The sequence below is a fragment of the Gopherus evgoodei genome, chromosome 7, assembly GCF_007399415.2.
Source record: "Gopherus evgoodei ecotype Sinaloan lineage chromosome 7, rGopEvg1_v1.p, whole genome shotgun sequence".
Lineage (NCBI taxonomy): Eukaryota > Metazoa > Chordata > Testudines > Testudinidae > Gopherus > Gopherus evgoodei.
This window is the reverse complement of record NC_044328.1, coordinates 118,999,625-119,025,435: the sequence shown is the minus strand read 5'-3', so window position 1 is coordinate 119,025,435 and position 25,811 is coordinate 118,999,625. Positions and strand designations below refer to the sequence as shown.

Genomic DNA, 25,811 nt, shown 5'->3' with positions numbered 1-25,811 from the left:
GCCCGCAAACTTGACTGTTAATTCATAACCAGAAGGCAGCCCTAAAAAGAAAGGCAGTTCGTATTTCTAAACATCAAGGGATTTTTCTTGTCTGTCTTCTAACGTTTGAATTCATGGTGTTCGTGACACTGGCACCCCAGCTTTACAAATGGGAAAAATTGAATCCCAGGGAGGTTACCTGACTTGCCTCAGGTCACACTGCAAGTCTGCAGCAGAGTCAGGAGTAGAACACAGGTCTGCTGGGTATTAGTCTTGTGCCCTGAAGTGCTCCGATTTATCTATGTGCCAACACTCATAATCCAGCACACCCTTCTGCACACCAATTAACATTGCCACCAGCCAGAATATAGGCATATGTTAATAGTGCTTTTGCAGAGAATAAACACATTTGTTTGGTGTAGGTCCCAAATTTGGCCCATAGTCTGTTTATAGATTTTGTGTTTTGAGCAGCCTTTCATGTTTTAAAAAAAACACAACTGCATTTCTCCTAGAGGGAGTTTTTGTTCCAGATGTAGGAATTTTGCCTGCAGACATTATTTCTGCAATTAATACACCACTTCAGAAATAACAGATTGCTTCTCCTCCTTCACTTCGACAGGCATCAATTAGTCAATCACCAGATCCTGCTCTCCAGATGGATCATCTTTAGAGGCCCACTTAGCAAGACAACTGTCTCTAAATCCACATTCACGTGCCCAGATGCAAAAACCTATGAGAGAGACCATCCGTTCAGGGTTTTCAACAAGGCAGGAATGTGTTTGCTGTAGAATAGCCCCCTGCCACTTCAGGTCTCTTCGCTGGTTCTGGAGTCAGTCTGTTACCTGTGCTCTGCCTTGACTTGCCACGTGATTTATTGAAAAGGAATTTGTCTTTTCTCTTCTCTCATTGCAGATTTGAGTGCATCCAAGAGCTTTATTGAATGAGGTAGCTCAAAACAACACTGAACTCCTTTGGGATGACCACTGATAGAACAATAAAAACATACTGACACTACAACTGCTGGATGAAGAAGGTATGTGTGGGTTGGAAGGGCATCTTTGAGCACTGTGGGCAAATTCTGCTTTTTGCAGTTCCAGTGAAGTCACTGTGGATGTGGTTACCACAATGTAGCTACAGAGGACAAGATAGGGCTCTTCGTTCCTTTCCACCTTCTGAGATTATTAGAGATTGTAAACAAGAACACACACAAAACACAAGACCACAAAGCAAAATTAGGAGCCACTGCTGCTGCTGACCTCAACGAAGCAAAGAATGAAGTGGTAGAAAAGTTAAGGTCATAGCAGGAGAGCAGAACTGGAAGGCATCAAAAGCTCGAGGCACTATGAATTAGTTGGGCTGCCAGAGTGGAAAAAGCCAACATACAAGTTGTGAATTGTTATGGTGAGAGTGCAATAGTATCCTTTGTGAACAGACCCATTCTGAAGTATATGGAGTTGAAACAAAAGCTGAAGCAGTCTGCCTGGACAATATACTGAATTGCAACATTTCGCATCTAAACTTAATACCTACAGATTTTTTTTCAAAATATTTGCTTTGCTACAATATAAGCATAACAACATCTGCAATAACATCAAATCTTTTACTTGTTTGAATAGTGTGGCCCAATGTAACAAACAAATGGAGCAGTTATTTTAGAACGCTATTGACATTTTAAATTCTACAATGCATGTTCGATTTCTATATAGTTCAGCTTGGCACTTTCAATATTTTTTTCCCTTAAAGAAGTGACCAAAGTACAGTTCTAGCTTTAGAGATTATCATATATCATTACCTCCGAGGCAGCCAATAAAGGAAAGCAGGAACAACTGTTTCCACAGTAGCACCATCTTCAATTTCCAAAAGTTAGTAACTCTTATCCAGCCGCAGTCTTCCACGCAAAGCCTTTAATCTGTTAAAACAATATATACACACAAAGTATAATCACAGGATCCAAACGAAAGCCTCGTTTCCTTATGAAAGCACTTTTTAATAATGGCAGATTGAGTCACTTAAATCCTTAGAAATTACTCTCTTCTATTTAGGGCTCAATCATGAGCCATAGAGAGCACAAACCTATAATTAGAAGTGCAATATAGCGCAGCATTGATTGGAAATCAAGAAAAGCACACGGGCACGCATGTGAGTTTGTTCCCCCATGTTCATGTAAATAGCACGCCAATATCAAAGCAATATAAATGCAATAAGGCCCCAATCCAGCCATGCAGTTAAGTATGTGCACAGTTCCAATCACGTCCGATTTAGTGGGATTACTTCTGCACAAAATTCAGTATGTGCTTTAGCTGACTTGCTGGATTGGTGCCTAAAACTACACAGATCGACTACACAGGGTGCAAAGAACAGTAGAGCTGCTCAGTTCCCGTCACCGGCTGCTGGAGGATGTGCTCAGTTTTAGAGGTGGTTTGAGATTCTCTCTCCCCCCTGAATTTGCTTCTACCCCTTTCTTTCCTTCCACTTCCTCATTCCTCACCTCCTGCTATTCCTGCAACTGGAGACATGGGAAAACTAGCCAGCACCACCCCTCTCCCTAGAGTTGGCATGACCTTTAAGTGTTCTCACCTCTGTCTGACTCAAGTGACAAGAATGAGAAACCAATCCTCACTCAGAGTACCATAGGGGAGGTAAAGGAAAGAACCCTCCACTGATCTATGCTGATCTCATTAGCACTGGGGTCTCAAGTACTACCAGAGGTTTCATTTCTAAGTATGAAAAGGAGGCACAAGAGGCAAATAGTAATGAAAGTGAATCTGTGTCCAACCTGCTGTTACATGCACAGTTCTTATTCCACTTGTATTGTCATCATTATGCTGGCAATCATTGTAACACATGTAAAAAACAATGAAATTGATGTTGCCAAAGTTTTATTTATGCTTATGTTGCAGAATTTTGCACTGAGGATGCATAACCACACTGTAAAGGTTGTGGAGGGGGAGCTGGAGATTTCACAATTGAGTAAGACACAGTGGGCGTCTGTTGTACCTTCAATAGGTTGTTGGGACTAGAAGATACATTTAATAGTGTCTTCATCAGATTTCAGCACCAACATCCCGTCTGAAACGAACAGGGCAGTTTGAAAGTCTCAGAACTATTGTTTCAGGATGTCTGTACATTCTGACAGACAATATCCCATCAGTTTAGTCTCTGTTTACATTTGGAAAAACAGTTTGCAGCAATAAGCAACATATTGTGTTCAATATGGACATTAATTTAATGTTACCAAGTCAAGCACTCAAATATTAGATTGCAAATGCAACCTTGATTTGGTCCACTTGTGCGCATGTATTATGATACAGGATCCCTCTCTCATTCAGGGCATAGGATGAAGATGCTTTAGGTATGAGTCAGGGCTGTGTAGTGAAGGAGACTTGTCTGTAGGACCCATTTCATTTGGTACAGAAGTTGGAAAGTGTGTAGCAAATGAGGCAGGGGGCTATAAGAAGAGATAAGATGGTGCTTGACTGTGCAAATGGTGCTTGAGTGCCTGACTGTGCAACTTTAATAATGTTCTTTTAACATAGTTCGTGTAACTTCCTAGGTTTCTTAGAGAAAAACAAACAGAAATTCCATCCTGTGGCATCATATTTACATCCACATGGGGCAGCAGCAGGAACTTTAGATCCACCACACAGACTTCTGCTACCTGAAGTAGCAGAATAATTGACAGAGGAGCAGGGTGTCATCCTCTGTGTGGACCAGCACTAGAGGGGGAAGGGACACATAACCAGTGGCTTTCACGGATATCTGCTGAAAGCAGATGAATGGTAAGATTCAGGAATCTTGGGTTCCAATCTGGCCTAGTGGTTCACAGACCCTTCTGCCTCTTCGTCCCTCCTCAAGATTTACCCCTTCTGCCTACTCTCCACTAACCTCTCCCTGTCTTTTCTCTTTCCCCTGCAACGGGCCCCCAATCCTCCCCACTGTTTCCCTCACCAGCTTCAGTCCCCCTGTTCCAGCCTTGACACCATCCCGCCCAATTCCAGTTTCTCTCTACTTTCCATCCCACCCCCAGTCTCGCTAGGATCCTTAACCCAATTTAATCCTCTGAACCCCCTGGACTCAGGTGTGCTCGGTCACTCTGTGGGAATGATGCATGTATAGTTTGGTCAGCAGTAGGAGCTGAGGTAGGTTCGAACGGGCTCTGCAAGGATGCAATCTTCAGAGATTTCAGCTGTTAAACTCTTAAGAAGTTCTACTAAGCATGTGCAGATGGTGACTTTTTCAAAGGCTCATAACTTGGTCATATTTGAGTGGGTTTTCCCAGGAATACCAACAGGCAAATCCCTGACACAAAGGCTCCCCGCCAAATTTCAAATTTCTGCTCTAAAGCATAGAGCACTAGAGAATCTCAAAGAAAAGTTTTCCAGCATATTTGAAAAGGGCAAAACAAAGTATTTCCCCTTATCCTTGTTCTCAGAAACAGCTCAAACATTTTGGCTGAAATGTTCCAAGACAATTTAGCCCGAGGCAGACACCTGGCATGGGAAATTTCAACCCGAATAGTTAAAATTTGGCAAAGCTACATATGCAGCTGAAAATTTCAAGTAGGAAGTTTGATCAACCTTAATAATATGCAGTGCTAACAGTCCCATGTATAATAATCTTAGATCCTAACAAACAATTCTCCAGCAAGGGTTGAATTCTGCACAAAGCCCCAGGCAGGCTTGTGGAACAATCACCCTCCCATATATGATTCCTGCAGAGAACCTCCTTTCCAATTCACAACTGTATAGCAACTATAGTGATTGTTATGCAGTTCAGGCTAAATTCTCATGCCCTGACATTGAAAGCAACTTTTTCCATGGGTTGCCTCAGTGACATTACATACAGAGCAAGGTGCTGCTCAACATGAGTAAAGGTACCAGAATGGTGTCCTATCTTAAGAAAATATTTAATACATTTTAATCATTTTTAAAACTATTTAGAAGTTGGAAGTTAGGAATGTTCCCAGCAGCTCTCTGTGGACCACCACTCATCCATGGACCACAGTTTGAGAGCCACTGATATAAACTATTCTAGGTACCATATGTAGGCTAGGCTAAAGTATGAGAAAACTATTTACCACACAGAGAAGCAACTAAAGTTTTAGGCCTTATACTATGCTCCTCACTGTGGCATCTGAAAGCAGCCGATAAATGTTACCAACTCTTTGTAAGACAAAAAAACCTAGTAACTTTCTACCTCTGAAGCTACAAAATTAAAATCAGATGTAGTCACTGAAGGTACCATATCAATGATCACAAAGAGGCGATCTATTCCAGCATTAGTATTTACAGTTTTAAAACCAAGAAAAGAATCTGCTTAAAAGAAGGGAAACCAAAACTTTTTGTTCTTTTGTTGCAATAGTGTATTCACATCGTGTTTGCCTTTAAAGTATTCCCTAAATTCAATATATATGTTGACAAGCACATCCTTCCAGATGTCAAGCAAACTGAAAAACTGTTGACCAAATCAAAAAATCCCAACCATGCTGCTTTAGAACTTCCTGTTCTTTTGTGGCAGATACTTTCTGTACTTGTCATGACGTACTGAATTTATGCTAGGGAAGGCATACTTACCATAATATACTGAAATGCATTCATAATTGTAATGATGTGGAAGGAATTTGAAATTCAGAATGGGCAACAGCTCAAATGTTTGAGCTTACTTGACTTAGCGCAATCGGCAGTAAAAATGGGCAAAGGGATTAGGATTTGCTTAAATTCTATTGATGTGACAGCTGCATGACAAGCATAGTTTTTTGTCCGAGCCAAAACCCTGAAGCAATTTTGTGTGGCAAGAGAATTTACCACACATTTGACTATTTCTCATGTTTATAAAGGAAATCCCCGAGCCCTATGATTAAAAAACAAATACTGTTGGAAACCTTAAGATATAGAAGAACCCCCTCTGCACCAAAAACATGAAAACTATGAAGCACTAATAGTACTATTCAGTGTACACTGCTACTGCAGTGTTTTTACACAAATTTATATGAAAAAGTGCACTAAATACCATTACACACGTGACATTGTGGTACAACGGCGTTCACATAGGTTACTGTGCTGTAACTGCACAGTAAATTTGCAGAGCACAAAGAGCTAACACAGTCAGTGGGTCTGATGCTGTGAGGGGTGAATGGCTGCTCAGAAACTTGCTGAGGTTCTAAGACAAGACCTTGGGTAACTGGTTCCATGCAGGAGATAAGGAGATTGAGGAGGAGGAAGGAAGGAAGGAAGGAAGGACTGCTCGAAGAGGTGCTTTTAAAAGTGGGATATTAAAGAGGACACCAAGTGCCTTGCAGGCAGAGAGAGGGAACTGTTTCAGGCACAGAAGGAGAGTATTTTTCAGGAAGGGCAAGGCAATGAAGGGGACAGTAAAGCTAATAGACTGGGAGAAGCACAGGGAATGGAATGGCTGGAGAGGAGAGCTTACCTCAGTGCTTCACAGCAGAGAAGTTGGACAAGAAGAAGTTACAGTAACCATGGTAAGACGTGAGCAGAGCATGGGCAACAAGTTTTCGAGCAGGAAAGGGAAGGAAGATCTTCAAAAGCGGAAAGTGGTTAGAATCAGCAAGCCCCGGGAGAGGGAAGGTTAAAGGTTACACCGCTGGTGCGAAAAGTGGATAATGGAGTTGTCAATGGAGCTAAAGAAAGGAGAGACAAATGTTTAATACAATCCAGCTAATCTCTGGGGAGAGCGCATTTCCCTAAATGGCTGGGTTGGATCATGTGGGTAGAGGATGCAGTGTGAAGTTCTGGTAGGCGGAGCTCAGTCAAGGCCATGCTTTCTCCTCCAGCATACATATCAATGATCCTGATTCCCTACTGCTCCCTGGTGGCACCTCATCTGAGCAGTTAGAAAACAGAGCCCATCACAGCAGCAGTTGTGGCCGGGAGAAAGGAGGAACCAGCATAAAGTTACCCAAGTTGGAGAGCAGGTGGCTAGCAAGCAAAGAAAAGGAAGGATGGGGGATGTTTCCTGGTATGGAAAACTTTATTTGTTTTGTAAAGGTGAGGAAGACAAAGTGATCACTGTGGGTATGGAGATCCTATTAGGCTGAGTGTAGGACAGAGGACCGGGAGATAGGAACAGAATTCATTTGGTCCCCACTGCTCAACATGAAAGCGCTCACATTTGTCCTGGGGGCTGAAGAATGCTGTTAAGACTGGCAGATTTGAAATTAGGCCCATCATGCCAGCTATCCCTGGGAGAGCATGTGATGTAAAAGCCCAAGAGGGGGCATGCAGAAGGTAGGACGTTATGCATTGCATCTGTTCTGCCTCCTAGCTCTGTTCTCCTCAGTCAGTGGAGAGACTGAAATTTACAAGAATCCTGAACTCACTCCCCTAACAAAAGAGCAACACCAGTGGAGAGAGTGGAGGGACAGTAAATGTGCCCATTGGCGTACTGCTCATGTTAGCACACTGGGTTTTGTCCTTGCTGACTTGCTTAGCTGAAATGATATCCATGCTGGAGCCCTGCCTTGTGGAGTGATGAGAGCTTCATACAGTATCAGCAAGCTTCTAATAAATCTTAGAGGGATTATGATTGTGCCTTTCAACTTTAGAAGCTTGCTTTTCCATTTAGCAACAGTGATTAGGGACAAATTCTTATGATAAAATAATTTTAGTAGTCGTGTAAAATTATACACTGTACAATTATACGCAAAAAAACCCCTGTGCTATGGCACTTTTAGCAAAGACTGGAAAAGGGAACTGTTAGATAACTCAGAAATGATTGCATGGATTCGAGAACTTTTTAAAATACTTCTGGACAGAGCAAAGCATGAAAACTGCATGAGTTCCCAAAAGCACTGTTTTGAGAAAGTTAAGAAATTAGATTTTTAGAAAGGACGACTCATTCTAAACCTTGATTACAGTGTTGCAAAAATACCTGTAGAAAGCATGCTAGCTTGCCAGCTAATTAACCCTTTGGAGCTGAAATGAAATTGTCATGCTTTTTTCAGTCTGCCCAGCTTTTATTTATTTTTATTTTTTTTTAAATGCTTGGCCATCTCTGTATTACATAAAAGTTCACTTCTCCAGTGTTTCTGCTATTCAAAATGTCGCACTTAATATTGTACCAAGGTACAATTTCCTGCCATATAATTGTACATCCATGTCTACTAAAAAAATAATTTCCTCATATGCATTCATTATATATTTGCTTGCCTACTTCCCTTGAGCAATAATCTCCCAGTAAGATCTTTTGACAAATAATGAGACATCATGGTAAAAGTCTCTTGAAACTCCTCTTCCATTTAATCATAAATAGCAGTTTCCAGATTTAAACAGAGATATTCAAGAAATCTGTGCCCTATTAAATTTGCCAAGTCAGTGCACTGTTGTTCTGCATATTAAAGTGTTCTAGACGCATGTACATCACATTGCCATTTTGTTCCTATAAACGAACATATAACAACACTGTAGGGTGGATTAGACCTTTTAGTCACAGCCCTGAGCTGGAGGCAGTGCAGAACTACCCGACCCAGAGGTTGCTTGTGGAAGGATTGTGCTTTTAAGGTCAAGGAGAGGTATGCAGTAGAGCCTGCTACAGTCAGTATAAATAACCCTATCTGAAGGTCAGTGTGGAGGGAGGTGAGGCCCCCACTTCCTGTCATGACAAAAAGAAAATCAGTCTATCTTAAGTAGGAGGCATTAACTGAAGAAAGCAGCTACAATTACTGCAACAAACTGGCTTCCACACAACTCATGTTCCAGCTTTGTCTTCCTTGTTTACCAGGGGCCATATCGCATCTGGTACCCTGAACCGCACACGAGACCTCCTTCAGCCAAATGATATACAGTACTTTGTAAACATCATTACACTCCCACGTGTCCCCTGTGCAGCTCTGGTCATCTCCAAAGCATACAGAAGGAAACACTCTTGCACCCTTCTTTTAGGAAGGACTGCTACTGCCCCATACGTGGGCCACATATGCATATGGGTCAACAACAATCCAGCAATATTATGTGTCATATAAAGTTATTCTCTTTCCCTCAGCTGAGTACCAGACACCAATAAGGAGAGGAGAAGAATATTCTAGTATTTCAGTGTAAGTTTCACAAACTCTGGGCCTAATTCTACTCATTTAGGCCGAGAAAGTCTATCCAGGAATATGTCAAATGACACTGCACAGAATCCACCTCACCACCTTTATTTGCTCTTCACTCATTTAATGTTCCTGAAAAGTCAGCTGGGGGATAGCATTAGCTTAAATGTCTTTTGTATATTACCTAAGAGGGGCAAAGGGGGGAAAGCCTGGAAGTGACAGGACATTCCATTAGTCCCACCTGCAATTGTCCACCTCCCAAGCCTTATCTCATTCTCCTTTCTTAATTTCATGTCTGTCTGACCCTTATTGTAATTCTTCCCCTTCTTTGTCAATAACCAGGGTTTTAAAGATAGCAGGAGCCCAGAAGTCTTTGTTACGTGTTTGCTCTCAATCTCTCTGTCCCAGCTTCCATGCTCTTCGCTGCTCCTTTCTATGAAGCAGAAACATTCCTACATAAAAAATAAATCCCTATTGGTTATTTTTCTTTTCTACTGTGTACACTTTTAATGTGAATTCTAGTTCATGAGGAAACTCTAGGTAGCCATTTGCCCGAATAGCACACTTTAAGAAGGTTTAGCATTAGTGCACCTGCAGGCCAAATTCAAGTCAAAGAGTTTCACTGATGCTAACAGAAATGGAATTTTGCTCAATAGATCTTAGTGGGACACTGATAGATACAGTGTATCTGGACTTATTCCCCACCCACATCTGTCAACAAAATAGATTCTGTTCTCAGAGGTAATGCACGTCATCCAAATTCAAACTCTGAAGTAAGTGTTTATTCTTACTGCATTAAACTGAACAGTGTCTTGAATTTATTGTTTTAAATATGTTGAGGTATTTTCTTTGGTACATGTTCAACCTAGCCCAGTTTTACAGTGATTGTGGAGCTCTAAAGCACTGTTGGAGAGCCATCTCATTTCACCTGCTATTGTTTCCTTTACTGGCATTTCAATTAATTCTACTGAACAAGTATTTGCTCACTGAGAAGTAGTGAAGTAAACTTGTCATTAAGATGCTACTGGAAACATTGTGCATGCAACTGATTTTAATTTGTACGTCTGCATTTTTGAGGAAGGATGGGAGAATATTTATTAATGACTCTACTAAATCACAAACAGCAGCTTTGGCCAAAACCAATAAAAACCATGAATGTTCAAAATTACAGCTGAATCTCTGTTTTTAACTCTCCTCCATTATTAGCTTTTGCTGGGGTCTGAAATGTGCATCATGCACTATACAATCTCTTCTGCAATAGCTAAAGGCAGGAAGGGAAATTATGGACAGCACTGCCTTGAAATCAGTGTTGTGTTTCAACTAATATTTCATAACTTCTTGTTTTTTGTCACAGTCTTACTACCAAAATATTTTTCTTTGTATTTAATAGTGGTCATTTTGGGGTTTCAGCTTGTTCAAACAAAGTTTCCAGAATCGGGTTTAGGAATGAGTTTGAAAATATAGGTTTCATTTGACATAGAAAATTGGTTTGTAAACATGACACTACTAGATGACTTACCAAAGGAAAAAAAAAATATCAACACACTTTCACAGAGAAATTCCTAATTTACAGGACAACTACTTTCTTGCTTTTCTGGCACTTGAAAATGTGACCTCTAAATGTTCAATACCAGAAAGCAAATAAAGATAATCCAAAATGCACCCTTTTAAAAAGAGATCTCATGAGTCCTGAATTTTGACTGCTTAGGATTGGCCATATTGAAGGGTATAAACAGGATTGTGTTTGGGAAGCTTATACACATAACAGAATAAGTCCTTTATGTACCTGATGACACTTTGGTGGCTTTTTAAAAAGAAAAAGACATAAATACCTATCCCTCCAGCAGTGCTACTAGTTCACTTCTGTGGATAGACCCTCTCTATTTTCAGTTACCTAGGACAAAGGGGTATATGTGGGGATGGGTAGAAGGGTAGTTAGTTTTATATTTAGAAATAACTTTTCCTTGTTAAAAGACAGACAGTGGGTCAGATCATCAGTCCCTGAGTGGTGCAGAGCCAGCATACTCACCTGTATGCCGCACACTCCCATTGTCTCTGGGGCAGACAGGGTGTTGGAGGACAGGGCCAGATATAGCTATCTCCAGCCAGCAGAATGGTCTTTAATGCGCCATTCCTTCTGAACATCCCTTGGGCTCTTTTAAATTATGCCCACCGCTAGCTCAGCCCCGGATTGGGAGAACAAAAAGATGACAATCACCTTTCCCCTCGCAGGTCCTCCACAGAGAGCAGCTCTGCCAGAACAGAGGACACACCATAATCTGTCTGCATATTTTTATATAAAGGTTCAGCATTACAATAAGCTGGCTGCTCAGAAAATCTAAGTGCTCCAGGTTTGTGAAACCTGTGGCACTATTCCAGTTCTGTGACATGCTCTGCTACGAAAAATGTTTTCATCGTTATTTAGTTACTTGTTCAAGGAATAGGAGCATCATCACCATGACACTGAGTTGAACTGAGTTCACAGGTAGTCTGAGATACTACAAACATAGGGGGGAAAACCACTTTTTCAATTACATACAGCATGATTACCCAGCTCATGAAAAACTAGCCGTTTGCCTCAGACTGTTGATTGATACAAGTTGAGGATTCTGTCTGTTACAAAAGGTTGAGCTTCTTTCATCCTTAACAGGAAGAATAAACATGTTTGTAATTTAACGCTCCAGCAAACTACCAAAAAGAAATTTTAGGTAGCCCAGCATTAGTCTGTAGAAGAGACACAAACTTTACCAGATACAGTGTCTTGGAAGTTGAATAATTTAACCAGATTTCTTCCTACAGCACCTGATGCAAGGTGTTCAGCAGACTTTGTAACCACACAATAAGGTGATTACAGCAAATTAATAATCCTTTGCCCAATTCAAGCAGCTTCCAGTCAAGGATCTAAACCTGCTTTGCCAACATTAATGAATTAAGCCTCTCAAAACCCCTTTGTGAGGTAGGTAAATATTATTAGGCCAAACTACAGGTAGGTAAACAGATTCACAGAGAGAAGAGTGACTTGCCCCATGTCACGTAAGCCCCAATTCAGAAAAGCACTGAAGCAGATGTGGAACTTTAAGCATGTGCTGAAGTCCCACTAACATCAAAAGAATTTCAGTGCACATTTAAGTGTTGTCCTAAATAGAGATGTTTTCCTGAGTCAGAGCCATAATAGGTCAGTGGCCTGGACTCAGGAGGTTCTTCAAGCCCCCTGCTTTATACATTAAATGGCATTCCTTCCCTAGTCTTAGTAAGTCGTGTGCTATCAAAACTACAGGTGTAGTTATCTTTGTGTTATTTAGAATAATGCTGACACTCTCCGAAACATCTCTTTTTTTGATGCTGCGTCTATATATGCACAGACAGTACTGTCAAGTAAAATTTAAAAAAAACCTACACCCTAAAACAACCTCTTCTGGTTTCCATGGGCTGGCTCTCTCTAACATCAGCGTTCCATGATTATTCCAACATTGCACTTGAGGGAGAATATCATCTGTCATATATTTTCAAGAGTGTTGTGGGTACATCTGCCACTTCCATGATCTCTTTCCTCAGGGCTTTACAATTGAGTATATAACCAGAACTGTCACGCTAACACACATTTCTCTCTTCAACACGTCTTCTCTTTTTCAGTCTATTTTATCAGAAAATTAACCTAATTTTTCCAAGAGCTATTTGTACAGCTGAAGACACACACACAAACAGGCACGAGCCAGCCAGGCAACAATTTCCAGAAACACTTCCTCTGCAAGAAACTATTTTCAGATGCCAGATGCTTTGGGGGCTGGTGCTTTCAAGACTGATGCAAAACCATGTCTGTTCAAAGCATGTTTATCAAATTGCATGTCCCAGTTACCAGCTGGCAGGCAGCAGGTGTTAAAGAATTAAGTTAAATGGCCAGACTCCACTTCCCTCACATCTTTGGTCCATTCTTTGCCTCTTGCCTGGTGTCGTACAGGATCTTCAGTACCCAGTGAACTTTGTGGGACTCATTTTCCTCTGCCTTCTTGTCCAATAAGTTTGCTATATCTTTTATTTCACTATCAATAGGTTAGCTTTAGGGCCCTATTCAGCCAGTCACACACAGAGACGTCCTACTGCCACCAGAGAGAATAGTATACAAGAAAAGCAATTTGGTGTGTAAAATTCTGGCTCCACTGAAATCAATGACAAAATGCTCATTGATTTCAATGGAGCCAAGACTTCACCTGTCTTCTTCAGTGTTTAACTGGTTGAAAACTATCACAAGCAGTCACGCAAAAAAATCATTTTTATTTTTCTTCTCACTATTTGATTTTGTCCGGTATGTTGTTCACTGTTTATAGAATTCATGACATTTAGTTTGTTTACTTTTAAATCTATTCAGCATCTTTTCTCTTTTTTTCTAGTGATAATTTAATGTCATCTGCAGTACTAGGGCTCAATTTTTTCCTCTTCTATTTTAGCTACTTGATCAATGAACTCTCCCTTGATAATATCCAGCTGGGTTCTTTCAAAGTTTGATAACCTTGCTCTCACTCGTTTACACCAGTATATAGGGTTCAATACCTCAATAGCCTTTTTTTTTTTCCCTTGTCACTTGATTTTCTGATCTTTCTGGAGAAATAGTGGCTTGTGTTTAAATTTGATTTTAACATTTTCTGTACTTCTGACCAACATCTTTTTAAAAAGATTTTCTATAAGTAATTCTTCTAAAGTCCCACTTTTATGATGCTCTGCTCCTAAAAGCTAGCCACTCCACAGAATCTAATATTTCCCCTCCTTCACATAAGCTGAACTACATCCTGAAAAGTCAACGACCCTGCTGTTCATTTATCTAATCTATTGTATCCTATTGGAATCACTTTGTTCAGACAGACTTTCAGAATCCCGCTGATTCCCAGAATGCTCTGTTTCTTAATGCCCTTGTAGGTAGAGGGGAGACTGAAATCCTGGAGTCCCAGTCCAGGGTACGTGGACAAGGAGAATTCTTTCTCCACAGCTTGCTCTTCACTTTCTTCTAATCCTCAGGAACCCCATCAGCCCAGAACCCATAGGCACTCTGCGCTAATTGATCTTGGCCAGTAGTGAGAATTAACCTATGTGGATTTTCACACTATGCTGTTTACAGTCCTCCACCAATCTCAGTAAAGTTCATTATGAGGCAGACACAGCTGGGGGAGGGTTAGGTAGTATAGCTGAATAAGGCCACCATGCAACTGACCCTAGATCCTGCCAATCTACTGAAGATTGGTGTCTGAGTCTGCTGCCATTTACACATGGGGAAATGCTTACCACCAACTGACAGACCTCACCGGGCTGCCATATCTGGACACAAGGGCTAGATCCTGTGTGTTTCTAAGACCACTAGATTTGAGCAGTATCCAGGTATGGTCTCTGGATCTAGCCTCTCAGGCTCACTCCTGGGGTGCAGACGCCCTGTCTGGTATTCCTTCTCGGAAGTGGAACCTGGGAATTGAGCTGCCTTAGGCTCAAAGACCAGTGCTAACCTCCCCTCCCGACTCCATCCCACACTTGTGGGTACGCTGGTTTACAGTTTAACCCTTCAGGGACATCTAGTCCTGCCATGAGTGCAGGGGACTGGACCAGATGACCTCTCAAGATCCCTTCTAATCCTACAATTCTATGACATGTAACAGATAAACCAAGGACCACAGATGCTTTGCAATGCAACTTCCTGTACGTGTGTGCACACACACTCTTTTTCCAGGGACAGCATAGAAGACTTACTGATCCCTGCAAAAGTAACAAACAACTACATGCAAAAAACTTTCCTGCCAATGTCTTCACCCTCTGAGAGCCCCCTGAGTTTTGGTCAGGCTTTCCAGAGTCTTAAGACCCACCTCTCCTCCTCAGTTTTGCCTTCTTGTTCTGATGGGTAAGAGCAGACCTTCTATGCATTTCCACTCCCCTCTGTCATGCGACCCTCCTGGTCAGCCTCAAATTCCCCCTCAGGTGATCAAGGTTCCTCCACTGGGTTAAGTCATTGCTTGATTACCACCCACCTGATGTCCAGACTAGAAAAACAGGTTTCTTGCAGCTTGGATGCCCTCTTTAGCATACCTATTGAACTGTCAGGGTGAACTCATTCCCTGTGAGCAAGCCTTCATGGCTATGAATTGTTCATCCGCTGTGAACACCTCTTGGATGCCAGTCCTTCTGACTCCATCTTGGATAAGAGGGAAGGCACAGGATACTCTTATGACCCAATGCTGCTCACAAAACCAAACAGAGTTTGTAGCTTGATACACACAGATATAAACTAAATTGTGACACTGTCACAGGCATAGGAGTATATTTTGGGCTTCTGCTGAGTGCAAAAGACACCGATTAAGACAATATTTCTCATGCTTTTTGGGAAAGAGTCTAAAGGTAAATCTATGGTTGGGAATACCCTAAAGAAAAAGGAGAAGAGTAGCATTACAACATGAAATGCAAACGGTAGGAGAAAGTTAGAACATGGTTTTAATTGGAAAAAGCACACAAGGCTTAGAAATATTGTTGATTTTAGATAAACGAGAACTTGAACATAATTATTGAAGGAGAAAATGAGAATGTGTTCTTTTGGACAGAACTATTTCAGAATGTTTGAATAATTATTTTACAAGTACAGAAAAACCAAGTTTAATTCTGGTGCTATAGATTTCTCATAATTTTGAAGACAAACAGATCCTCAGGAGTTTAGAAACATTCTTCTGAAAACACTAACAATGGGCAAAAAGAATTGTTGAAAATGTCGTGCTATGGAAATATACACATATACATTTTTCAGCCTTTTAACACAAAGACTGATATTTTTCTCTCTAAAATTAGCTGTCCAAAAGCTAAGTCGCTCATTTACTGATTGTTTTGTATACTCTGAAAGGACCACAATGTGGAAGACAGAGAGAGACTAAAAAGTTTGAGAGAAAGCGCAGAGGGAGATTCAAGGTGAAACAAGCAATTTAGTTCAGAGTCTCAAGATGTGACTTTGGGTGGCAAAAAATAAGATCAAATACAAACTCGGTAGTTCCTCATAGTTGAGTTTTTATTTGATATCAGATCTGGCTGATGAATTCAAGTTAAACTTTCAGCTTGTACAGGAGGAATTTGTAGAGTCACTGAGTCTAAATTAATCAGAAACTCTAGAGAGCTACACAGAACAAGAACTGATTTTTCTATATTGATCACAAATCACAAAGCAGAAAATAAATTGAGGGACTGACACTAGAGGTCAGCATGTCTTTGGCAAAGGGAAAAGATTATTAGAATCTGATCTTGATAAATTATGAGATGAACTCACAGCCTAACGACAAAATGATATATACACAGGGCAATACAAGAATGAGACTCCATGACTGAATGCCAGGTGTCTGTTAGAAATTTGAAGCAGTGGATACTTATTTTTAGGTATGATGCTCTGAAAATTTCTCTGGCTAGAATAAGATTTCCCTCCCCGTGTTGCACCCCCTCCCCACGCCAACCACCTCTCTAAAATACTAGGTAAAGGGGGAAGATAGTGGTAGAGAAGTGATCTGGTTTGTAGAAGAAAAGCTTTGCAAATTAAACCAGCAAGAATTAACCGTATGGTCTTTATTTTACAAATATAAAACTAGATTTCTACCCTTAATTCCAGCTTTCATTCCATAAACTTTGCATGATGCAAATCTGACAATAGCAAGAGAAGCAAGTCCTCAATCTTGGGGATGCAACACATTTTAACTTGTCAGAGCACGTCCAGATCATAGATCAATAGAAAGTAGAGGCCTAGCCCACGCCCCCACCAGTGGAGAATTATTTCACACAATATTTCCTGCTTCTCTGTCCTGCCTAGTTTCAAGTATCTCCCTCCCACAGTTGGATAGTCCACAGTGTAAGAGATCTCATTATTACGACATTTTCTCTGTATTCAGTCTAGATTTTCAATTTCTTGATTTTATCAAGAAATTTCTATTTCTTATAGCTCCTTGCACCACCCTAAATAATTCCTTCTCCCTCCTTGCTATCTACGCAAACATTTGTAGACTTACCTTTCTACCACCTTCAGTTATCACTAAGAGTTATTCACACTGGGCCAGATTCTCAGCTGGCGTACCTTGGAGTGGCACTAACTGGGTCCAGTGCACATAGTTCTTTTAACATGTCTTTCTGAGCCAATCCCTCTTCTTTCTATTGCTATGATTTCCCTTAATTCTGTCTTCCTTTCCAGGAAGAGATTGCTTACCTAGTTTTGTTTCAATTAGTGGGAGAGGGTGGATTGCACTCACATTCTTTCCAGTGAATAGACAGTATTTCGGATCACAAAATAGACATAAGTGAATTCTCGAAAGGGGGTTCTGTTGGTTGAAGGAAAATAGTTCAAGTACATTTTCAACTCCATGCACTAACTTTTGTCCATAAATAGGTAAATCTGGAGATAAGGGTACTGAAGGTGTTTAAGATGGGAAAGACTTGAAAACAAAAAAAGTGGAAGAATTTTTAAAAGAACCACCAAATATTAAAAAACTCACATACTAGCTACTGAAAGAAATGTACATAGATCCCATGCAGCTGAAACACAGGGACTCAATGACAATTAACCAATTATAATCTCAACAGATAGAGGAAGTCTACCACTAACAGTAAACATGGTAATATAATGGTTTACTCAACAAGAAAAGAAAAGAAAAAAGAAAAGAAAAAAGAAAAGAAAAGAAAAGAAAAGAAAAAGAAAGAGCAGGGGAGGTTTGCGGGAAAGAAATACTGGCTGCTCTGGTTCCTTTGGGGTCTCATTAGATCTTTACTCCACAGCCACATCACAGACTCACTCATTAGCAAGCAGCCTTAGCAGGTAGCAGTTGTGGGGTTGCCTGTGGCTTACTCAACCAGCCTATCCCATCAAGGCTCTCTGCTGTAGACAGATCATTTTGATGAAGCTGAACAGTAAACATAAAAAAGGGAGGATGGAATTTTAAAGAGAGACTTCAAAAATGGCAAGGACAAAACAGGAGTAAAATCATCTTCAGTGTGTCATTAGCAGCGACTTAATCAAAATGTAAATCAGAGGAGAACTTTGCACCAGCAAGAGTGGATTTGTTTAAAAACAAAAACCTCAAATAGGGAACTAGTAAAAATTAAACATAAAATATTAGCAATTCTCACACGTTATTACGTTGTTACTGTCTGTTTAATATATATTCTACAGTCACTGCTGCTAACTTGGCTCATGCCTGCCTTCTCTGTTATTCTCCCATTGTGCACTGCCTAGACCTTAGACTGTGAGCTCTCTCAGGCTGGAGGTTATTTGTTTGTACAGTACCCAGTACAATGGTGGCTCCAATCCTTGTTTGGTCCTTATACAGTCTCGCATTAAAAAGAATTGTCATAACTTCCACCCTTTTTATGTAGCAATCTCTCCATTCATGATGTCATGGTTACTGAGCTAGCTGCACCTCTGACTCATTCTCTTGTCTCTCTGAGTGAACCTCCCCAGGTGTTACCTCTTGTACCTCTACATTTCTGGGGTGGAAGCCCTGATTCTCCCATGCTTAGACTGAGTGCTAGGCTTCAGTACTCTGAGCACAAACTATGCTTACCCCCAACAGTTCCTACCGGATTCAGGACCTACACTTTTTCTCTCCGGGAGCTCATGACCAGCGGTGAATATAGTGAACAAAAGCTGCCTTCTAACCCAAAGTATTGTTTGATCTTAACAGTAGGAACAAAACAAAAGAAAAAGAGTTTCAAAAAAAATAAAAGGTCTACATGCATATTTATCTATCTATCTATCTATCTTCTGCCAGGCCTCTAACCTCTGGGGGTCTCTCCATTCCCCAACAGTCTCTCTCTTCCCTGTCCTTGAGGCTCTCTTTAATCCACCCTAAGAGATTAGTTCTCTCAGCCTATGCACTTGGACCAGCTGCCTAAAACCAGTTCGGTGAGCTCCCACAGTAATCAAGCCAGAACATCAGTGGCTCTTTCATTTTCTCTAGCATTTGCGAAGAATTGCATATCAGGATATAATCCTGAAAGCATAACTTTTCTTTAACAATAATTTCAAAACTGCTTCCCCAAGGGGCAGTGGTGCCATGCACTTCCCTGGATAAATGTCTGGTGACTACTGTCAGTTAGGTGACAATCAGAGTCATGGCTTGAGCCCCAGGTGTGTGCAAAAATACCACTAATAATCATCATAAAAAGGTAGAATCTGTGAACTTTATGAAACGGCGTTTTTTTCGGGGGGGGGGGGGGAGGTGATAACTCCTTGCTCAAAATGACTCAATTTTAGGATCACTCTCTACCCTCAGGGGTCAGCAACCTTCAGTACGCAGCCCATCAGGGTAACCTGCTGGTGGGCCACAAGACATTTTGTTTACGTAGACCATCCGCAGGCACAAACCGTGGCCACTCGGAGGTGCAAGGGGCCGTGCCTGCAGACGGTCAGCGTAAACAAAAGGTCTCGCAGCCCGCCAGCGGAATACCCTGATGGGTTGCATGCCAAAGGTTGTAGACCTCTGTTCTACCCCAAACTACCAAATTTCAAGGGTAAGCATGCAGATTTAGGGTACTTTGCAAAGTTAACATTTAAACATAAAGGTCACTCCACTATAATATTATGTGAAAGTACTGTATGAAATTCTATATCTAAAAGCCCAGTACAGTTACAGAAGCTGGGCAAGACTTAGGGCTTGTCTACATCAGAAAGTTGCAGCGCTGGTGAGGGAGTTACAGCGCTGCAACTTTGAAGGTGTACACATCTGCAGGGCATCACCAGCGCTGCAACTCCCTGTTTGCAGCGCTGGCGTACTCCTGTTTTGTCTCGGGTGTAGAGGATCCAGCGTTGGTGATCCAGCGCTGGTAATCCAATGTAGACACTTACCAGCGCTTTTCTTGACCTCCGTGGAAGGAGGAAGCCTCTGGTAATCAAGCTGGTTTCCTTTCCCGGTTTGCTCTCTCGTTCCCGGAACCCCGAGCAAGCGGTTCTCCTTCCCTGCGGTTTGCAGGGTGGCTCCGGGAACGCGAGAGCAAACCGCGGCAAAGCTGGTCTCCTTTCCCGGTTTGCTCTCTCGTTCCCGGAACCCCGAGCAAGCAGGTCTCCTTCCCTGCGGTTTGCAGGGTGGCTCCGGGAACGCGAGAGCAAACCGCGGCGAAGCTGGTCTCCTTCCCCGGCTTGCTCTCTCGTTCCCCGAACCGCCGAGCAAGCGGTTCTCCTTCCCTGCGGTTTGCAGGGTGGCTCCGGGAACGCGAGAGCAAACCGCGGCGAAGCTGGTCTCCTTCCCCGGCTTGCTCTCTCGTTCCCCGAACCGCCGAGCAAGCGGTTCTCCTTCCCTGCGGTTTGCAGGGTGGCTCCGGGAACGCGAGAGCAAACCGCGGCAAAGCTGGTCTCCTTTCCCGGTTTGCTCTCGCGTTCCCGGAACCCCCCTTGAAGCCGCCCAACAGCGCTGCAGTGTGGCCACATCTAACACCACTTGCAGCGCTGCTAGCAGTAGGTATGGCCACTCTGCAGCGCTGGCCCTATACAGCTGTACTAATACAGCTGTAACAACCAGCGCTGCAAAATTTTAGATGTAGACATGGCCTTACTTGGTCCTGCCTCAATATAGGGGACTGCACTAGATGTTCTCAAGCTCTCTTCCAATCCTACATTTCTATCCCACAGAGATAACTACAGCCTGAAACAGAAGCTCTGAGACATGCTAATTGCTCCACTAATTTCAGTGGGTGTTCTCATCCCCCTTACCACTCAGTGCTTGTGCACAATATGCACCAAGAGTGTCAGTTCTCAACTAATCACCCTGGCCTCACCAACATGTGTTGGAGCATTGCTTCCCTAGGCTGGTGCTCAGCCCCTCCACCAGACCCACTAAAGAAGCAAGGTCCTTACCAGCTCCCAGCATACATACAGTGGAGCAGGAAAATGGGCTCAGACCCCTCCAGATCCAGCTCACATGAGGGGGTTCAGGGAAACAGCCCACTCACCCAAAGGTTTAGGGGGTCCCCTACATCCCAACTTATATCAGGGAGTCAGGGAGAGGGGTTCAGGCCCCTTCTCCCCAGAGCAGCAAGCCATCAGATGCAGGGCTTGTCTACATCAGAAAGTTGCAGCGCTGGTGAGGGAGTTACAGCGCTGCAACTTTGAAGGTGTACACATCTGCAGGGCATCACCAGCGCTGCAACTCCCTGTTTGCAGCGCTGGCCGTACTCCCGTTTTGTCTCGGGTGTAGAGGATCCAGCGCTGGTGATCCAATGTAAACACTTACCAGCGCTTTTCTTGACCTCCGTGGAAGGAGGAAGCCTCTGGTAATCAAGCTGATCTCCTTTCCCGGTTTGCTCTCTCGTTCCCGGAACCCCGAGCAAGCAGGTAAGGAGAACCGCTTGCTCGGCGGTTCGGGGAACGAGAGAGCAAACCGGGAAAGGAGACCAGCTTTGCCGCGGTTTGCTCTCTCGTTCCCGGAGCCACCCTGCAAACCGCAGGGAAGGAGAACCGCTTGCTCGGCGGTTCGGGGAACGAGAGAGCAAACCGGGAAAGGAGACCAGCTTCGCCGCGGTTTGCTCTCTCGTTCCCGGAACCCCGAGCAAGCAGGTCTCCTTCCCTGCGGTTTGCAGGGTGGCTCCGGGAACGCGAGAGCAAACCGCGGCGAAGCTGGTCTCCTTTCCCGGTTTGCTCTCTCGTTCCCCGAACCGCCGAGCAAGCGGTTCTCCTTACCTGCTTGCTCGGGGTTCCGGGAACGAGAGAGCAAACCGGGGAAGGAGACCAGCTTCGCCGCGGTTTGCTCTCGCGTTCCCGGAGCCACCCAGCAAACCGCAGGGAAGGAGACCTGCTTGCTCGGGGTTCCGGGAACGAGAGAGCAAGCCGGGGAAGGAGACCAGCTTCGCCGCGGTTTGCTCTCTCGTTCCCGGAACCCCGAGCAAGCAGGTCTCCTTCCCTGCGGTTTGCAGGGTGGCTCCGGGAACGCGAGAGCAAACCGCGGCGAAGCTGGTCTCCTTTCCCGGTTTGCTCTCTCGTTCCCGGAACCCCGAGCAAGCAGGTCTCCTTCCCTGCGGTTTGCTGGGTGGCTCTGGGAACGCGAGAGCAAACCGCGGCGAAGCTGGTCTCCTTTCCCGGTTTGCTCTCTCGTTCCCGGAACCCCGAGCAAGCAGGTCTCCTTCCCTGCGGTTTGCAGGGTGGCTCCGGGAACGCGAGAGCAAACCGCGGCGAAGCTGGTCTCCTTTCCCGGTTTGCTCTCTCGTTCCCGGAACCCCGAGCAAGCAGGTCTCCTTCCCTGCGGTTTGCAGGGTGGCTCCGGGAACGCGAGAGCAAACCGCGGCGAAGCTGGTCTCCTTCCCCGGTTTGCTCTCGCGTTCCCGGAACCCCCCTTGAAGCCGCCCAACAGCGCTGCAGTGTGGCCACATCTAACACCACTTGCAGCGCTGGTTGCTGTAAGTGTGGCCACTCTGCAGCGCTGGCCCTATACAGCTGTACTAATACAGCTGTAACAACCAGCGCTGCAAAATTTTAGATGTAGACATGGCCGCAGAGGGGGCAATGTGAGACTGACAGGTAACCCCATGCTCAAATGTCCCCAAATTTGGACGACTAGTCCTACTCCATACCTCCACGAAACACAGCAAACTTCAGGGCAATCTGAGTAAGTGTTGATTTTAGCACATTATAGCACAGTTGATCTTTCAACAGAAAGGGCTTCTCAAATTTCATTACAGCAGCAGAGCTGGCAGGCTATTAGAATATGCATACAATAAATCTCCAGAGAATATTCATAAAGGATTATAAGCAGCAGCAAATCCACCTTAGGTGGAAAACAATTGTTTTGAGCATAACTATTGTAATAAGTAAAACAACCTGGGTTACTTTAGAGCAGTTGAAGGCTAAGTTACAGATGCTTTGGGGCTGGTTGGCTGGTGTGTAATAGACATCAGATTGCTAACTAGATCTAGATTAATATTTATCTGTAGTAACATTAGTTTAATTTTAAAAACATGGGCTATTACTTGCATGACATTTATGACCCTTTTCTCTTCTTCTTCAGTCAAAACTCACAGGGAAATCTTTGCAAAAGGCAAAAGTATCAAACGCTGATAACAGACAGAGTGCTTGCATATAGGTTCATGCTAGAAGCTTTCACATCACCATCTTCAAATTCTTTGATTTTCCCTCCCCCAATCAAGCAACAGAAACCATGCTGTTAAACACAGGCAACCAGTTACCTGCCTTGAATAACAAATAATTAGTCAAAGATATAGTCACAAAAAACAACTCATGAAAAGTATTTGAAACATGTTCATATAAAAAAGTGTTCCAACAAGTTCAACTAAAAAGAAGAAATTGGTAAAAATCAAACTCTACAAAGAGATAATTTGCAAAGAGAAAAGAAGAACCCATACAGCAAACAAGGTATTTGCAAGGGCTGCTGCAGCTCACCCAGATGCACAGATGATAGCGAAGATGTTTCTTTTTGAGCTCAAGGAAAAATACCTGTGCTTTTGAAAAAGGGGGACTGCAAGTTGAATCCTTGTTGCTTTTAGAGACTACTGTCAACTTCTGGGAAGCTATGGGTCCATTAAAATGTTTATTTCCTTGGATCTATGTAACTGGTGTCCTGTGTCATTGTCGGAATCTAGCTCACTTCCTCTTCAAAGTAAAAATGTTCTTACACTTCAGTTTCACCAGGAAAAAAAGAAAAGAGCATTAACCTGAAAATCTGAAACAATGTATTTCTTTCTCTCTTTCTTTTTTTAAACAGGAGGAAAGTCATGTTGCTGGTGGCAGTACTAGAAACAGTTTTACTTACAAAGAAAAAGCCTCCTTGTCTTATAGAAAGGAAAGCTCAGAATTTCTCACAAATGGTATTAAGAAGTGCTATGCTTTAAGCAGAATAATTTAGTAGGCAGTCTCACACCTGTTCTGCTTTTCTGATTACAGAAAAAGGAAATTAGTCAACCAGCCACAGCAGGACAAGCCAAACCAGTACCACAAAACATCCAGGCCTAAACTATAATATTGCCAACCTCAAAATCATGAGTTTGACACACACAAAATTCATGAGATTGGGCAAAAATAAGTATTTTTAAAGAGATTAAATTACGTTTTTAGTTCTCTTTTCTGATTTTTTAACTCCCCTGCTCACTTCCAACAGGTTTGCTATCTTTTGCCAATTTATGCATGCAGGGATGCTGGAACTAGGGGTGCTGCCACACCCCCTTGTTTGAAATGTTTTCCATCATATATAAGGTTTTCAGTTCGGTTCAAGGGCTCTTAGCGCCCCCACTATACAAACGGTTCCAACGCCACTGTATCCATAGGTGACACAATTTTGACCCTGGTGCAAGAGCACTGACTAGAGGACCCAACAGATCTCAGAACTCCACTGTGCTAGGTACAGGACAAACATATAATCAGAGAGTGTCCTTCCCCAGAAAGATTTACAATCAAGTGTAAAGCTTTGTGATGAGTTTGTGAGGTGGGAGCTGGAACCCTTCAAACTCATTTTGTATGAGACCATAAAATATCTATTACATGGGAACAAATTTTGACCCCTGTAGGATTTGGCTGAATTCTAACTGATGAAAGGCTCTATCTGCCCCACAGAGGTACAGGCCAATAGTTACACGCCTTTGACAGGAGCTTTCTTTCTAAAATTAGAAGCTTATTAAATTAAGTTCTGAACTTGTTAGCATTTACACAGGCAGGATCTTCCACTCCACACACATTCTCAAACACATACTAAAATAAAGGTGCCACACCCTGGTTTTGAAACAACAGCTCCCATTAACCAAAACTCAAAATATACAAATCATTCTAAAAATTACAATTCTTTCAGGTGGTTTATGCTAACTTTTATATATTTCACACGAGTCATCAGCAGAATCTGTACCTGCAATGTTTAGAGCCCGAGCCCGAGCCCAGGCCCCTTCCACTTCAGCTATGAGAGTAACCAGCAGAGGGAAGCATACTTTTAGGTGCTGGGCAAAGTTTTTCAGCCAAAACGTTTTTCAGCAAAAAATGCAGACTTGGTGACATAAAAGGTTATTTAAATTAACATTGCTTTGGCTGAATAAGAAAAAAAATTCTAGGGAAAAATGTTTCATTCAACCTAAAATAAAAAGTTGTCTTCAGTTTTCCAGAACTGCCAGTGAAATGAAAAAACCAGTTCTTCACACTGCTCTAATGCTGTTAGACTACATGCACCAGCCCATACAAAGAGATGCAACATACATTTTGCGAGTGGGCTACACAACTATTTGAGGGAGGAACACTGGGCATCAGGATTCCTGGTTCTCTGGGAACAGAATGTGGACACAACATAGGCAAATGCAACATCTCCGCACTATAGATCATTGGCAGGGACAAGACTATGAATTCTGGATGCAAAATCATGAGTTTGACACGTGAGCTAAAGAACTAGGCCTGCTAGTACAATGGTAGCAGCAGAATCATAAACCTCTATATGTTCCCTAGCCACTAGGGACACTGAGCCACATTGTGTTACACACAAGCACCTAATTTAGCATAATTCTTCTTAAAGGCAGTGTGACATAGTGGGCAAGAGTTCTCATGTTGGAAATCTGGGTTCTATTTTCAGCTTTGCTTGGGCTAACCTTGTGCAAGCTCTTATCAGCTATCTTACTTGCAAAATGGGTGAGTGTCAGTTGCTTTTCCTAGTTTAGGAGTGTGAAGCATGGATTATAAATACTGTGAAGAGTACTAAAATATAAATAGTCAGTGCAAGAGCTGAGACTGCTAGAACACATGGTCTTTGGTTTGCTGTTAGTGCACTTTCCTCTAAGTGACAAGGTCTCTCTTTCCTCTCTGCCTTCTTCCCAAAGG

At 42.7% G+C, this 25,811-nt stretch overlaps 1 protein-coding gene across 2 annotated transcripts in view; it reads right to left on the bottom strand.

Moving 5' to 3' along the window:
* The window catches only part of CNTN3 (contactin 3), a 251,644-nt gene that overhangs the window by 182,215 nt on the left and 43,618 nt on the right, over positions 1 to 25,811 (bottom strand). For both annotated transcript variants that reach the window (XM_030570435.1, XM_030570436.1), the window contains exon 2: positions 1,772 to 1,888. In XM_030570435.1, coding sequence (XP_030426295.1) covers positions 1,772 to 1,826 — 55 coding nt within the window. In that variant the 5' untranslated portion in view covers positions 1,827 to 1,888. The remainder of the gene's footprint in view (positions 1 to 1,771; positions 1,889 to 25,811) is intronic.